We start from the raw sequence: 15,064 nt of genomic DNA on the forward strand, positions 1-15,064 counted from the left end.
ACCAACGAGATGCCATGAAGGTGGGGGGGTGGGGTAGGGTTTGGGTTTTGGGGTGGGTGGTTGGACCCGGTTGGGGGTGGGGGCGTTGACGCGGCAGGTACGAGCTGTGGCGGCGCCGCCGCGCGTACATGTAGATCGACAGTGTGGAGCTTGGCGTGTTCAAGATTATGTATGTGTGTAGCTGCGACATGCAGAGTCCCTCCGCAACCACCCTCCGACAGGACGCGGTGGAGATGGCTGTGCTGTCCCACATCCGCCACCCGGCGGTGGTGGGGGTCTACGGCTGCTTCACAGACATGGTGGAGGAGGCAGGAGACCCAGGTGCGCCGGTTGGGCAAGCGCGAGGCGCTTGCCGCCCCGGGAGGAAAGGCGGCGGGCATAGAAGGGGCCTGACGTGCTGCCGTTGTGCTCGCCAGACGCCCTTCCTGCACGCGCCGGGTGACTGGCGTGAGGGATGTCGCGAATGGGCGTCCCCTAGTTACACGCGCGCCTGCCGGCTCAGCCACAGCTTCCGCGCCTGGTTTCTCCCACCCCAACCCTTCCCCATGCCCCCCTCCGGCATGCCGTGTGTTTCTGCCCGCAGGGGCGTCTCCGCCGGCGTCGGCGCGGCTGCCGCGGTACCGGCCGCTGCGGCCCGACGACCCCCAGGAGGCGATGGCCTGCAGTATCATCGTGATGGAGGTGAGGTTCGAACTGGGTTCCCAGGGGGGGGGGCGATATCAGCATATTGAATGAGCGGTGGAGGGGGTGGGGAAGAAAGCTTGGCAGGGACAGGGAGGGGAGGGAAAGACGGAGGGGCAGGGAGGCTGAGGCCGATGCTGGGTTGCTGGGCGTGTGCCAGCCAACAGCTTTGCACAGCACTGCAAGTGTTGGTCGTGTGTGTTTGTTTTGTAGGGTGGGTGGGCTGGGCAGCCTAAACTGTGCGCGCAAGGGAGAAGGGCGCCTCGCTTGCTGTGGGTCGGTATTGGCTCGTCGTGCTGTGTACGGCACCACCCCCCAAAACGTATGGCGGGAGGGGCTCGCTCAGGCCCGCCGAGTCATGGCTAAGTGGGCCCTATGTCGCCCGGGGCTGCGGGCCTGCTGGCGCACTTGGGAGGACAACAAAACGGCACAGCTCGTGCGTAAGCGACTTGGGGATGTGTGTACGCTGCGTCGTTCATCAAACCCACACCCCTGCTGCGGCCGCTCCCCTTCACCACCCCTTCCCCTGCAGTACTGCGACCAGGGCACCCTTCGGGATGCCATCGGGCGCGGGGTCGTGCACGCACGCATGTCAGACAAGATGATCGCCATCGACATCCTCACGGCCGCTGAGGTCAGATAGCTACGACACAGCAGCCATCTGCTCCCGGCTGCGCTCAGATCCTGCTTGCGGGCCGCATTTGCGCACTCTGGGGAGCCGCTGCCGCACGACGCCGCACGCGTGCGCAGGGGCTGCCTCTGCCGGCCGCGGCCCCCCACCCAGCGGGCCACTGAGATGCCATCGCCGCGTCCGCTTGAGAACATGGGGGGCCCCTCGCAGGGGACTCCCTCAGACGCCCTCAGTGCTGACCTGGACATGCAAAGCAACCACATTTCACCTTGACGCACGTGTGCCTGAGGGCTGTTGGCTGGTGTGCCGGACGCCCCGCCTCTGACAGTTGGGACACTCGCGTTTCGCCTTTGGAACCCTGGTATTCGTCCCCGCAGATCCTGCTGCAGATTGCCAGGAGCATCGCGTTTGTCCACGAGCGCGGCCTGCTGCACTGCGACATCAAGGTGTGGATGTGTGTGTGTGTGTGTGTGTGTGTGTGTGTATGTGTGTGTGTGTGTGTGTATACGGGCATGGGTGCGTGTGTGCATGCGTGCGTGTGGGTATGGGGGGTGTGCACGTTTGTGTGCGTGCATGCACACGTGTGCGCGTGATTGGTGTTTGTGGGCCGTCTCGGAGCGGCTCTCATGCGCGCTTGTCTTGGAGAGAGAGACGGCGCAAGGAGGGCTGGGCACACCTGCGTCGGGCTTCGCTCCACACCCCGTCGTCGGCCGCCCTCGTCGGCCATGGCCCGCGGCCCCTGTGCGCGGTGCTGTCGATAAATGAAGGCAATGGCGCCCGGATCGCCTCCTGCGGTCTGATGCTGGTGGTTTTCCTTTGAGCTTGGCCGTGCTTACATCGATCGCCAGTGCACCCCGGTTCAAACGCCGCCGTCACGCAGACCGAAAACATCCTGATCAAAACCGACGTCAGCAGCAGCCTGGGCTTTGCCTGCAAGGTGGGTGTGAGGGCGGCCGGCCCTCAAGAAATGCGCGGCTGCACATGTCTGCGTTTTCACCTCGCCGCCTCGTCATCGCGACGTCACCTCTGTCAGCCCTGCAGACGCTGCCCGCACAGCAAGCGCTGCCACTGACGGCGCGCTGCACGCGCCCCAGTTGGCGCCCTGCACACGGGGCGGCCAGGCACGGGCTCCTGCGGCGGGGACCGACCAGCCCCTTCGACTGAATCGCTCGTTCGGCCGCCTGACCGGCGGTGCTCCGCTCCGCTCCTGCGTTTGCGCCCGCCCCTCCCCCAGCTGGCGGACTTTGGGCTCGCCAAGATGCTGAACCAAGAGTGAGCATTTCCCCCTCCTGGCCCCCAACCCCTCGCGCCGCCCCCCTCCCCCCCACCCTTCCACTACCACCCCCCTGCCGATAAGGATTCTGCCGGCACATGCATGTCCGTCCGGTGCATGGGACAGGAAAATTTCACGCCTGCGCTCACCTCTTAGTAATACTGTTTGCACCAGCTTGCCCTTCCTCTCCTCTTGAGTCACCAAATGAAAATAATTTGTCGCTTCGTTTAGTTGCTGGTGGTCGATTTGCACACCAGAGCACACGTCTGCCCTCAGCCGCCCCGCCCATCCATCTGACCATCCCGCCCGCACTGCCATGCACCCTCCTCAGGTCTTTCGTGCTCAACTGCAGCGGCGCCGGCACAATAACCCACAAGCCCCCTGAAGCGATGAGGGCCGGCACAAAGGCAAGAAGGGTGGCCGTTGTGCTGGATGATGCGCGGCCCTGGTTGTGCTGCGTCGAGGTCGGGCAGCTGTCTTTGCATGTGCCTGCGCCCCAATCTGGGCGTTAACTCGGATGGACGCAGCCGTTTGTTTGTGGGTATGGGAAGGGTTCGGCGTTTTCCAGACATGCGCTGGCGGGCTGCGGCCTTTCAACTCAACCGTCCTGCGTGCCGTCCTGCCGCGCCGCAGCTGACCCCCGCAGTGGACGCGTATGCTTTTGGCATCCTCATGTGGGAGGTGGGGGCTCTCGCCGCTGCAGTGGTGCTGTTGCTGCTTCTGCTCCTGCTGTGCGCGCGCGTGTGCACCGTTTGACCCGGCTGGATCCAATTTTGACTGCGCGTGGGCCACACACATGAAGCCTGAACCTTGAAGTTGCGTCGAGGGGTTGCTCTGTCATATACTTGTCCGTCCGCCCGTCGCCAGGTTTTGGGCGTGGTGTTTGTGGGGTCGAAGGACCCCCGCAACTTCTGTCGGTGACAATCTGACCCGCCCGGCCCGCCCCGCCGCACGCTTCACCCCCCTCCCACACCTCCAACCGCATGCCCTCCGCCGCCAATCCATCGCGTCGCTCACAGCTGTACACCGGCAAGAGGCCCTACTGCGGCATGCGCAGGGAGGAGGTCGTGGAAAGCGTCCAAAAAGGCCTCCGCCCCGCCTTCAAGGCCGCCACCCCCCAGCCCTACGCGCAGCTGGCAAGAAGCTGCTGGGACCAGGACCCCGCGGCTCGCCCGAGCATGCCCCAGGTCGTCTCGGCGCTCAAGGCGATGATCCGCGGCCTGGAGCGCGAGCCAGGGCCCGAGGCGCCGCGGACGCCGCAGCCGCGGCCGCCGCCGCTGCGGCAGGTGTCACTATCCGCGGCGAGGTGCCCCTGAGGTGGCGCAGGGCCAATGATGCGCGCGCGGGCCGTCGACGAGTGCGGCAGGGGCCCGCGGCGCCACGGGTCGCCCTCCCAAACCATTGCTATCCACCGCGGCGGCATGCGCCGCGCCCGCCCATTGGACACACGGGGGCTGGACGAGCCGGCGGCGGCGCCCCCGACTGCGCGCGCGGAGGCGGGGGCGAGCATTCCTAAGCAAGCCGCCAGCTGGCGGCGGCAGGCGCGTGCATGTGCCATTTGCCATATCGTCGGGTTGGGGCCACAGATTCTGCAAAGCCCATCCTTTTGTTAGGCTTTGGGGGCGCACGCTCAAGGACTGGTGCCCTGTTTCCCGCGTTGCTTACGGGCAGGGGGACACTACCACCACCACCAAAAAGAGTACACGCACACATGGAGTTGTGTGTGTGTATGCGTACTTGGAGAATGATAGGCTTTTGTGCAGTACCTCTTGCTCAGGCCCCCGGATGGAAGCAGGATTAATTGGAAGGAACACTTACCTCTGTTTTCATATTTGAACCATCCCGCACGATCCCCTCTACGCACCCCTTCCCCTGCCCTGCCCCCTTGCTCTCCCCCACCCCTTTCCTGCCCGCCCGTCTTCCGGCCCCTCCCTCGTCCATTTCACCACAGCCGTCGCGCTCCCGGCCGCGCCCCCCTGGCGCGGCGCAGCCATCCCCTTTGGCCCCTGCCGCCCCTGTTTTGCTTTTGCAGGGGCGCATGGGTGGGGCCCGCCCATCCAGACCGCGTCAAGCCGACCATGAGTCACCCCCAAGACACGTTCTGCACTCGAGGGATGCGGCAACGCTTGGTCCACCCCTAACCGCCACCAAGGCCCGAAAAAACGAATGCGCCGCCGGCCGCGGCGCCCAACAAGCCAGGCCCGCCGCGTGCTGCCAGCCTTGCACGAATAAGAGGGGGCCGCCCCAAGCGCGCGCGCGCGGGGGACGCACGAACGATCCCAGATGCTGTCCCGCCGCGCGCGCGGTTTGCTGCGCGCCGGCCGTGCGAAGAGGGCAGACCGAGTTGTGTCGCCCGTGATGGGTTTATTATGCACTGCCTCCTTCCCCCCAGGTCACCCCCAGGAGTCGGCGCCTGATGCCAGCCCCTGCCACGCGCGTTCGTGCGCCAGAACTGTCTTTCCACGCTTCCTTGCTCAGCTGCCCGCCTTCCCACCGTTGTCATCCGTCCTCCCAGAGCGGGGCACGCCCCGGCGCCTCGTCATCTTCCAAAAAACAGGCGCTGCCGGCGGCCCTGCAAAAGACCTCCTTGCAACCGTCAGAGGCGCGGCCGCGGCTTGGGACCCGCCCGGCGCGCCGGCTGCCAAATAAACCCCCGGACTAATAGGGCTGCACTGCGCGATTCTGGGGCCGGCTTGCCCCAAGCAGCTGCTTCGCCGGGCGGGGGCTGGGGGCGCTGCTTGTGATTCAGCGCCACCCCAGGACCCGAACCGCTGACGCCCCCTCGAGTACGCTAGTGTTTTCATGCCCAGCCGCGCGACGCCGTGAAAGCGGGCCGCACGCAGCAGTTTGGGCGCGCCTGCGTGGGCGTGCGGGCCCTTGCGCCGGCCGCACGCGTAAAACTGCAGCCCACGTGACCGCCTAGGCAGCCTGGCGCGGGTCGCTGAGGGACGCTGCAACCCTGTACGTAAGCACAGCACGCGCATGCGCTCCGGCGGCCCTGTCCTCGGCTACATAGTAGCTGCCTGGCAGTCGCTTTCCAAAAGAGCATCTTCCCTGGAACGGCTGCCCCCTCCCCTTCCAAGTTTGCTGCAGCGCACTGGCACTCCGCGCTTGCTGGTGCGGCTGATCTGATCTCACCAGAGCACACCGCTGCTGCGCATCAACGCGCCGCCACCTGTGCACCTATATGGCAGCCGAGCCTCCGCCGCCGCGGTGCGCGTGGCCCGCATGCGACCGGCAACGAGCTTTCAAGCGTCCGATTGTCGCGCACCACTGCAGGTTGGCAGCACTGGAACCTGGAACGCTCGCCTATTGCATGGATGTTTCAAACCGACTCGCCTCCGAGAGGCCCGAAACGAAGCGAGCGGGTGGCACCTGCCGCCCGCCGCCGCCCTGCAGATGAGAGCTGGGGCTCACACGCAACATTTGGAAGCTTGCGTGCCGGTCGAAACCGCAAGGCTGCACTTTGGAGGCGGTGGAAAGTTCACTTGCGGGCCCTGCGACGCGGCTGTGATTCTGGTGGGCGGCGTGGCTTCGTTTGAGCGGGCCCGTTTTGCCCCAACCAACCTCATGACCCACGTGGTTGTCGTGATCTGCGCAGAGCCAGGGCAAACTTGGTATTGCTGGATGGTACGTATGTATCTGGGTATTGTCGCGGCGCGGCGCCGCCGCTTGCTCTTGAAAAGTCCGAGCCAAGGCGGGGCTTCTGCTCGACCACCCGCCCTGCGTGGCGCGTATGTCGCGACAGCACGGCCCCCCTTGATCACGTGCAAGGGGGGTGTTGGGCCTTTGGCAGTGGGCCTTTTGCAGTAGGCAACCTGGAGGACATGCACACGAACACCGCACCACGTTTGATTTTTGGCATCTAGCTACCAGCGTCGTCCCTGACTGTGCCACTCGCCTGCTAGTTGCACAGTCGACGGGACGCCGGCAACTACGCATGTGCACCGTTGGTCCTGTGCTTTGAGCCTCACAAACACACAACCTTTTGCCGGAAAGGTCAAGGTCTCAATGGGAGCGCCGCGCTCCCCTCGGCGGACGGCTGCTCGAGTCCTGCCCTGCGCCGGGCACCGCTAAAGCTGCACGGCTCCGCGGCAACGCCAGTCTGTGCGCTTTGGAGAACGCAGCACTGCCTGCATGCTGCTCTACACACCACTTGTAGGCAGATGCAGCGAGTAGTGCCAACACCTTGCATTTTACAGGCCAACACGCTCTGCTGCCGGTGTTTGACACACGTGTGTACACGCCACCGGCGCAGATCACCCCGGCCGGCTTCACAGCACCCGCCTCAAAGCACCCAGCTCTGCACTCTGCTTGAGCCGCCCAAGCAAGCACCTTGGCATCCACACGCCCATTCCAATCCCGTCATGCCCCAGTGTTCCTCGGACATTTGTCATGTGTCAGCGTTAGCGGCAACTGGACGCGGCAGCAGCGCCCTCCGGTGCAGGCTGGGCACGCCGCGGTCGAACGCAACCCGTGTGCTCAGTCGGTGGGGAGCTAAATGTCCAGTGTGCGTGTGTATGTGAGTAAAAAGTGTGTATTGCCCTGTGAAACCTCAAGCGATCGCCAGCCCTGCTCGATCGCGAGGCCCGCGTGCCATGTGTGTGCACCAGTCAATCTTGATGCCACTCCAAGGTGCGCCCGCCACTTCCTGAAGGCTTCAACACAAAACACCAAGACTGGGATTGGCTCATGGCCACGACGAAATAGCATCTATCAGGATTGTTACACAGAGGGCTCTTGCACAATAACCGGTGGAGCCGCCAGTGTCACCCGCGCGGCTGTCGGCACAGAGCCTGTTGGGGTCACTGGCCCACGGACCCAGCAGGTGGACGGATGGACGACGCTCCGTGACTTACACAACATTACACAACATAACGAAAACATGATTGCTTGCTTACTGGTCACAGCATGATGCTTCAGGTGAGGACAGTCACTCTCAAGGACAGTCAACGGACGGCTGTCAGTCCGTTAACAGTGCCGCTGTAGGAGCTGCCGCACGCCGTCACGCCGGGGGTCCTGGACCGTGCTGGCCATGCCGGAGGCGGTGTGGTACAGAGCGGTGGCCGTGCGAATTAGGTGGTACAGAGCGGCAGGTGTGCCAGTCTAGGGGTACAACGGTCGGCTGAGCAGAGCCCTTTGCGGTTCTGCTGCGTCGATCAATTGGTGGGGCGCCGCCAGGCCCTGCAAGAGCTGCGGGCGGCTGCCACAAATCAGCATGCGTGTCACAGGGGTCAGCTGCGCGCGTGATCGTCGCGCCTCTTTCTGGGTGCATGATGCCTTGATGATAATGTCATGCACGAGCGTGCATTGCGGGGGCGTGTGTGTGTGTGTCACTGTGTATGTGTGTGTGTGTGTGTGTGTGTGTGTGTGGAGTGTGTGGGTGCGTGTGTCGAATCTCAGCAGCTCTTGTGAATGCATCGTGTCGCTGTGTGCAGGTGTGCCATGTGGGCGTGTGCGCTCACGGCAGCTTGCTTGCAGTGCAAACCAGCAAAGGCGGCGCCCAGAGGCGCGGCGGCGGCGCAACAAGGGGGACAACCCAACCAGGGATGACCAAGGAGTCACAGTAGCGAAGCACAAAAGTCCAAGATAAATTGCTCGTAGCGCTAGGGTCGGAGGACCCCTGAGGCAGCACCTCATGTGCCGTGTGCCGGTTGCTGGATCACTTGTGTGGCGCCCACGCAGCGCCCGCCGCCCAGCCGCGCCGCCCCAGCCGCAGCAGCGCTGCCTTTCGGCCTTACAGCAGAGCGCGCCGCGGGCCCCGCGTGCCGCGCGGCCGCGAGGCTCGCGGCCGCCCTCACGCGGACGCGTGAGACAGGCCGTTCCCGGCCGCACCGCACGCGTCCCCGTTACTCTCGCAGCTGCTGCCGTTGGCCTCGGCCGCCCCATTGATGTCCTCGCGCGATCCCGACGCCGTCAGGCCCGCCAGGCTCCCGACAGAGTCTATCGTCGGCATCCCAGGCCCCCCCTCCCGTCCCACCCCCGCGCCGCCGCCGCCGTTGAGCGGCGGCCGCGGCAGCAGATCGTCGAGGCTGGTGCGGGGGGAGATGGCGGCGGCGGCGAAGGCCTCCGACAGGGACTCGCTCATGGTGCGCTTTGCCGCGACGCCGGCGGAGTGGCGGACGAAGTCCTGCCCGAGCTCAGCCTCGAGCCGCTTCTGGGGTCGGTTGGCAGGTGGTTCGGTTGGTGATTGGGTTTGGTTGGTGGTTGAAGTTGGTTGGTAGGCTGGTTGGCATTTTGGTGTGTCATGCTGTTGGCGATCAAAATAACTCCAACTTGGATCGATGTTGGAAAGATTGACAGTCTGTACAGTCGTGCAGCGGTGGGCCCGAGTCCCTTGAAAGTGACGGCCCTGAAGTGGACCGTTCCGGCGGGGCAAGCGTGTACGTGGGCAATCACGGGTGAGGGGAGGCTGCCCTGGCTCGCACCCCACGCGTCCTGGCGTGCGCCGCCACCTGCCCGCCCCCCCCCACACACACACACACGCGCTGCGGTGAGTGGCACTCACCTTGTAAAGGGGGAAGGGCGAGAAGAAGGCGCCCGCGAACGCGCGCCGCATGGCGCCCGCGGCTGCGACGCAGTGCGGCGTTGAAGGGGTTTGTTGGGGATGGGTTAGGTTGTGCGGGGGGTTGCATGGGCATGAGCCTTGCACTCTCTAGGCCGAACTGGCAGCCAGCGGCCGACGTAACGCAGTCGTCGACCGCCTGTGGCTGGACCAGCTGACTCGCTAGCCCGTGCGCGAGGGCCGGGGCGGCCCGCGCGAAGCATCCCCCCCGCCCCCTCGTCGCCCCATTTGCGGCCGCGCAAGCCAACGCCCGTATTGCGGCCGCGGGGCGGGCGCCGGCCGAGCCCTCACATGGGGCCGCGTCCTTGGGCGATACCACCATCTCCAAAAACACAAAGTGGTCCGTGAGGGCCCGCGCCTCCCCGAACGCCGCCTCGGCCTCCTCCAGCGAGGTGGCGCGCAGCACCTTTATAAAAAGGGGGGATCCGGAGAGAGGTCAGGGGGCTTTCTTGTGGGGCTTAAGGATCAAGAATCAAGGATCCAAATCTAAACCCCCCTCAACCCTCAGCTTCACCGCCGGAAATCGTTGCAGGATCGCGCGGAGGCGGCCGCCCCGCTGTTCCGCCGCATGCAGGAAGGCCGATGCAGACGGGAACCGGCTGAGCGCATGAGGCGAACGGGCAGGCAAGCAGGGGCGGCTGATTCTTGAGGGGAGGGGGGGGGAGGTGGGGGTGGCCCACCCGGCCCAGCAGCAAGCGTCACGGCTTGCTGCACGTGCTTGCACTCCCCCCTCTTTCCCGCTTCTCCCGCACCTTGTAGCGCCCGTGGCCGTTGCACATGGCGGCGGCGACGGCGGCGTAGTCCCAGCGGTTCACATAGTTGTAGGCTGCGGCGGCAGGCGGTCAGGGGGGGGGTCAAAGGCGGTCAACGGGGCGTTCAAGGGGCCGTGAAGGGTCAGTGGGATGGCGGTCAGGGAGTGGTCAAGGGCGGCCAAAGAGGCCCAAATCTAAGGGCTGATGCATCGTGGGCAGGGGGCGGCTGACACGGCTGGTCAAGGGCTGCCATCGACGTGTTGCAGGGCCGCAGCGGAGCCCTTACACGGCTGACTCATCAGAGGGTGACTGAACACACTTGGAAAAGTAGCCGCATGAGGGCCGTGCAGAGCCGCGGGGCCACTACGAAAAGCGTAGCGGACCGCCTTGACTTGAAAACAGTGCAATGTGTCAACACATCTGGCGCGCTCACATGCGTGTATGATGGGGCTCAGGTACCGCTCCACCACGTATCCATCGTTGTTGACCACGACCACGACCGCGTTTGACCCGAAGCGCGAGAACGTGCCGATCTCCTGCGCGGTCATCTGCAGGCCGCCGTCGCCCTGGATTACGCACGCGCGAGGTTGTGCGACGAGGACGGGGGTGTGGGGTGTTCTTGATTTAGGGTGCAGGGCACGGGATCACTTGAGGGTTTGAGTAGGGGTTGCCTAGGTTGGCGGGAAGGCACTGCAGGGGGCTTGCTTTCGAGGGCACTGCCGGCGCAGCGGGAGCCGGGCGCACGTTGTGGAGGGCACGGGTAAGTGTGCACACATGCAGACCAGGACAGGGATACCTCCGCAAAACATGGAACGCATGTGTTTGTTCCAAACAAAACCTGTGCAAATCAAATGAGTTCCAGCCGCAGGCATAGTACCCACAATGATGATGACGGTCCTGTTGCCGGTCTTGGTGGCGGCGCCCAGGGAGAAGCCCAGGCCACAGGGCAGCGCAGGCCCGATGTTGCCGGCCAGGAACTGCGCGGAGGTGGTAGATAGCACGCGCGCGCGCGCGCGCGTGTGAGTGTGTGTGTGTGTGGAGGGGGGGGGTCAGGTTGCTTGATGCGCGTGTGGTGTGTGGAGGGGGTTGCTGCGCGTGTTCATTGTGTGCGGGGTGATTTGCGTCTTGTGTGTGTGTGTGTGTATGTGTGATTGCGTGTTGTTGTTTCAACACACAGACTTTGCTGGAGGGGCATGCAGCAAAGGCAGCCTCTCAGCAGGGACCGTGCAATGAACGTGCTCCCACCCCGCCCTGATGTGACAGCGCCTGGGCGGCTGCGCGACCCCGACCTTCCGCCCGCCCCCTCCCCCAAATCAAAACTCTCCGACCCCTTCGTCCCTCCTCTTTCCCCGGCCGCCCCTCTACCCGTCACAACCCCCTACACACTCACACACACGTCTAAGCCATGAAATCTGTGATATTCTAAGCGGTCCTTCCCCCGCCCTTCTCACCTGGCACTCGTATGACGTCCCCGCCGCGAGCCTGAGGCGCCCCGCCCGCCACAGGGCGTCGCCAGTGTCAACTGGCAGCGGGGGTTTGGCGGGTTCGGAGGCAGGGCAGCCGGCGCCGCTCGTCAAGGCGGCAGGCCGGTCGCGACGCAGATGGATGCAGCAGCACCAGCAGCCGGCGGCGCGAGCTGCGGCGAGAGCGCCTCTCCGGCAGGCTGGGCGGGCGGTCGGCACGTGCGGTGCACAGGCGCGGCTTTCTGGGTGGAGACGGCGGCGGCGGCAGCCGAGGACGCAGGTTTTCAACGGGCGCACTCTACGCCTGCCTCTCACCGATGAGGTCATACCCTGGGGTGGACACCAGCGACTCTACCAGGTCGTATACCTGGGGTGGCAAGGAGGCGCGATTTGGGTTCAAGAGGCAGCGAAAGGTCAAAAAATGCGAATTATCTGCGATACGAGCCAGTCCCGCACCCGAGAGGCTTGGCGTCGTGGCACGCCGCTGCAGGCAAGCGCAGTGGCGCAGTCCACAAAACAGCGCAGCTATCACCCCGCCTGACCCGACGTGAAGCAGGCCCCAAGCCCCATCACGGCTTGACACCTGCTGGCACGCGGGCGCAACGCTGGGGAGGCAGGGCCGGGGCCGTCCGCGCCCGCCGCACCTGCTGTGTCTTGAGGGGGGCGTCGTCTGGGGCGGTGAACTCGGGGCCGTTGGGCGGCAGCTGGGGGGGCAGGGACGGCCGCGACCTGCGCGCGGCAGCACAGGCGGCCAGGAGGGTCCAATCCTGGGCCCCGCGGCAGAGGGAGGCGGGCCATCTGACAGCTGAGCGATTCCCCAACCTCACCCACAAAAGCAGCGCACGTGACAGGTGGGGTGGGTTGAGAGCAATGCTGACGTGCCCGCTGCCACCTGGGCGCTCAGCGCTGAAGCGCATTGCAGGGTCCAGCCGAGGTGAGACCCAGGGCAGTGGCGCAGCAGTCAAGTCCCGGTCAAACCAGTGAAGTAGCAGCCCAGTCAACCCCGGTCAAACGCGCGGTCAACCAACGCACTTGAAGTAGGCGTAGGCCCCCGGGTTGGGCACCACCTGGGCCGCGAGCGCGGGCAGGAGTCGCGAGGTGGGCACCGTCGTGAAGGCTCGCGTGAGGCCGAGCACGGCGCGGCTCTTGTAGAGGATCACGCTCCTCTCGTGGGTGGCGTTGTCCGGGACGCTGGGCCAGTTGAACTCGTGGAAGTGGACACCTTGGGAGGGTTCAGGGTTTAGGGTTCAGGGGTACAAGGGGTTCGAGGGTTGAGGGATATTACATGGGATTGGCGGCAACTGGGCAGTAAGTTTGGCACGGCAGTGCCTTTTTTCTGGTGTGTTGGATGGTCAGTTGTGGGGACGGCTTGTTGTGGGAGAGGGAGCGGGACTCTCAAGCGGGCCGTGAGTGGGCAAAAGGATCTCCTTCCCCTGTGTGGCAGAGGAGGCTCTCCGCAGCAGGGGTGTCGCCTTGGGCCCGCGGGCGAGGGTGAGGGGCAACATGTGATTTGGGGTGGGTGGGTTGGGGTGTGATTAAAAAGCGGCGCAGTACGTCAGTCACAGCGCGCCCTCACCTATGAACACCAGGGCGTCGGAGGCGGCGACAGTCTCGGCAATTGAGGCCGGGTCAGAGAAGCCCTTGAAGTAGACGCCTGGTCAATGGGTGTGCATGTGGCGTGTGTGTGGTGTGTGTGTGTTTGTGTGTAGAGTGTGAGTGCGTGTGCGCGTGTGCGAGCGCGCGTGCTTGCACGCGCACGCGCGCACGCGTGTGTGTGTGTATGTGTGCACGAGCGCACGTAGTTGCAAGTGTGTGTGTTATGTTTGTTGTGTGTATTTGTGCCTCTGTGTGATAGTTGGCATGACAAGCTGATTCCAGCTATGAGCCGAGTGTGCTTTTATCAAGCATAGCAGGATTAGGAATAAACTTAGGATGGTTACACAATTAGGAGAGGCAGCAGCAGCAAGAAGGCTTCCCCCACACACACGTGCTTTTCACACTCATTCACAAACGCATACACACACACACTCACAACACACACACACACACACACACACACACACACACGCGCGCGCGCAACCCACCTATGAACTGGGGGTGGTCCTCCGGGAACAGCCCCTTGCCGTCCGCCACCACAGTCACCGCGTAGCAGCTGGCCTCTGCAAACCGCAGCACCTGGTCACCGTAGTGCCTGGGGCGGGAAGTCGCGCGGGCGACGTGTATGTGGGCGGAACGAAGGCGGACGGGCGTAGAGGGGCCGCCTTTGCGGCGTGGCACGCCCCTCCTGCGCAGCTGCTGCGGCTGCATTCCCGTTTTTGAAGTGCTAGGAACTCTCAACCTTGCGAGCAGCAAGCAGCTGCTTGCCACTCAAGTTGTCCAACAGATTCCGTAAACTAGAACACGCAATACGGCCCAGACTTGCTCCGTACCGCCCCGCTGCGCCCCTGCTCGCCCCGACCTCGCTCCGCCCACCTTGCGCGCCGCCCGACCACGATCAGGGGCCGCTTCTTCTCTGCCAGCCACCCCGCGATCGCCGCCGCCGCCGCCGCGAGGCTCCCCTCGTTGCAGTCGCGCACAGGGCGGGCCAAACCATCGAGCGGCTCGCCGCGGCGGCCGAAGGAAGGGTGGGGCAGCAGAGCGACGTCCCTAGGGTCCGGGGCGAGGCCGGGTGGGGGGAGTCACGTGGTTGGGTTGGGACAGAACAGGGGCCCTGCCGCCGCACGTTGCAGGCGTGAATGGTTGGCTGCCGCGTCCTTGCACACGGTGGTCAATGTGTGATGCCGCCGCCGGGGCAGACGGGTGCGAGCCCAGCAGGCAGACGAGCCCCAGTTGAGCTGAATTGTCCCCGTGTGCGCACACCGCCGCCCGCCGCCGCGCCCGGTCAAACGCGGCGGCGGTCAAACGGTCAAACGCACACGCGCGCACCTGCAGACCTCCAGCAGCACAGGCTTCCTGTGTGCGAGGGTCTTGAGCAGCGCCTTGTCAACCAGGTAGCGCGCGTCACTCAGTGACCGGAGGATCGTCTGGTACACCTGGGTGGGCGCGGCAGACACACATCACAATTGAGAATTTTCTCTCTCCTGCATATCCTCATCCTCGCTCGCAACTGTCGTTTTTGCTCGCAACTGTCGTTTAAACGGCAGTTGCGAGCGAGGACGAGGATGAACAGGGTGTTGGTGTTTTGGGGGCTGGAGGGTGAAGGAGCCAGGGGGGAGGACAAGCATCAAGGCTCCACGGCCCCAGGGGCTGCCGCCGCGGCGGCCTTCTCACCGTTACGGGCTTGTAGCAATCGACCTGACACACGGGGAGGCGCAGCAGCAGGTTTCGTCGACCGCGGTGATTGCGAGCGGGGGCGCGTCCGGCTTGCGTTATGGTCGCTCGCATCGGCCCGTTGAAGCCGTGAAGAGGCGCCCCGCGACGAACGCGGCACCCCAGGCGTGGCGGCGGCGGCCCCCACCCCCCAACGGCCGCCCACACGCCCCTATATCACGCCCCCTGTTCTCGTCCGCCGCACAGGCCCGTCCTCCCTCCTGTCCGTGCCGCCTCGGGGCGCTGCTGCTGCTGCTGCTGCCGCCAATTTAACGAAGCACTCCCTGCTTCGCCCCTTGAGATCGGCCCGCGGCCCGCTGACACGGTGGTCCAGATCAAGGTCAGGGTCAAAATCAGGGTCAAGATCGCACCTCCTGGCTGATGTCCTCG

At 64.9% G+C, this 15,064-nt stretch overlaps 2 protein-coding genes across 2 annotated transcripts; one reads left to right on the plus strand and one right to left on the minus strand.

Annotated features, from left to right (window-relative positions):
- Positions 1 to 14: 14 nt before the first annotated feature.
- On the plus strand, positions 15 to 2,588 carry MNEG_7406 (hypothetical protein; the record flags this gene model as incomplete). Its single annotated transcript, XM_014044120.1, has 7 exons — positions 15 to 20; positions 222 to 321; positions 584 to 681; positions 1,214 to 1,315; positions 1,690 to 1,758; positions 2,193 to 2,249; positions 2,547 to 2,588. The coding sequence occupies 7 exons, from the start codon at positions 15 to 17 to the stop codon at positions 2,586 to 2,588; spliced, it is 474 nt and encodes a 157-aa protein (XP_013899574.1).
- Positions 2,589 to 8,382: 5,794 nt separating this feature from the next.
- Positions 8,383 to 14,749, minus strand: MNEG_7407 (Pyruvate decarboxylase isozyme 1; the record flags this gene model as incomplete). Its single annotated transcript, XM_014044121.1, has 15 exons — positions 8,383 to 8,742; positions 9,094 to 9,155; positions 9,442 to 9,556; positions 9,903 to 9,976; positions 10,336 to 10,468; positions 10,784 to 10,879; positions 11,354 to 11,424; positions 11,681 to 11,732; positions 12,010 to 12,094; positions 12,398 to 12,587; positions 12,942 to 13,019; positions 13,450 to 13,556; positions 13,838 to 14,011; positions 14,291 to 14,397; positions 14,636 to 14,749. 15 exons carry the CDS (start codon positions 14,747 to 14,749, stop codon positions 8,383 to 8,385), a joined length of 1,818 nt encoding a protein of 605 aa, XP_013899575.1.
- Between the last annotated feature and the right edge of the window lie 315 nt (positions 14,750 to 15,064).

This window comes from Monoraphidium neglectum (assembly GCF_000611645.1).
Source record: "Monoraphidium neglectum strain SAG 48.87 unplaced genomic scaffold scaffold01306, whole genome shotgun sequence".
Classification (NCBI taxonomy): Eukaryota; Viridiplantae; Chlorophyta; class Chlorophyceae; order Sphaeropleales; family Selenastraceae; genus Monoraphidium; species Monoraphidium neglectum.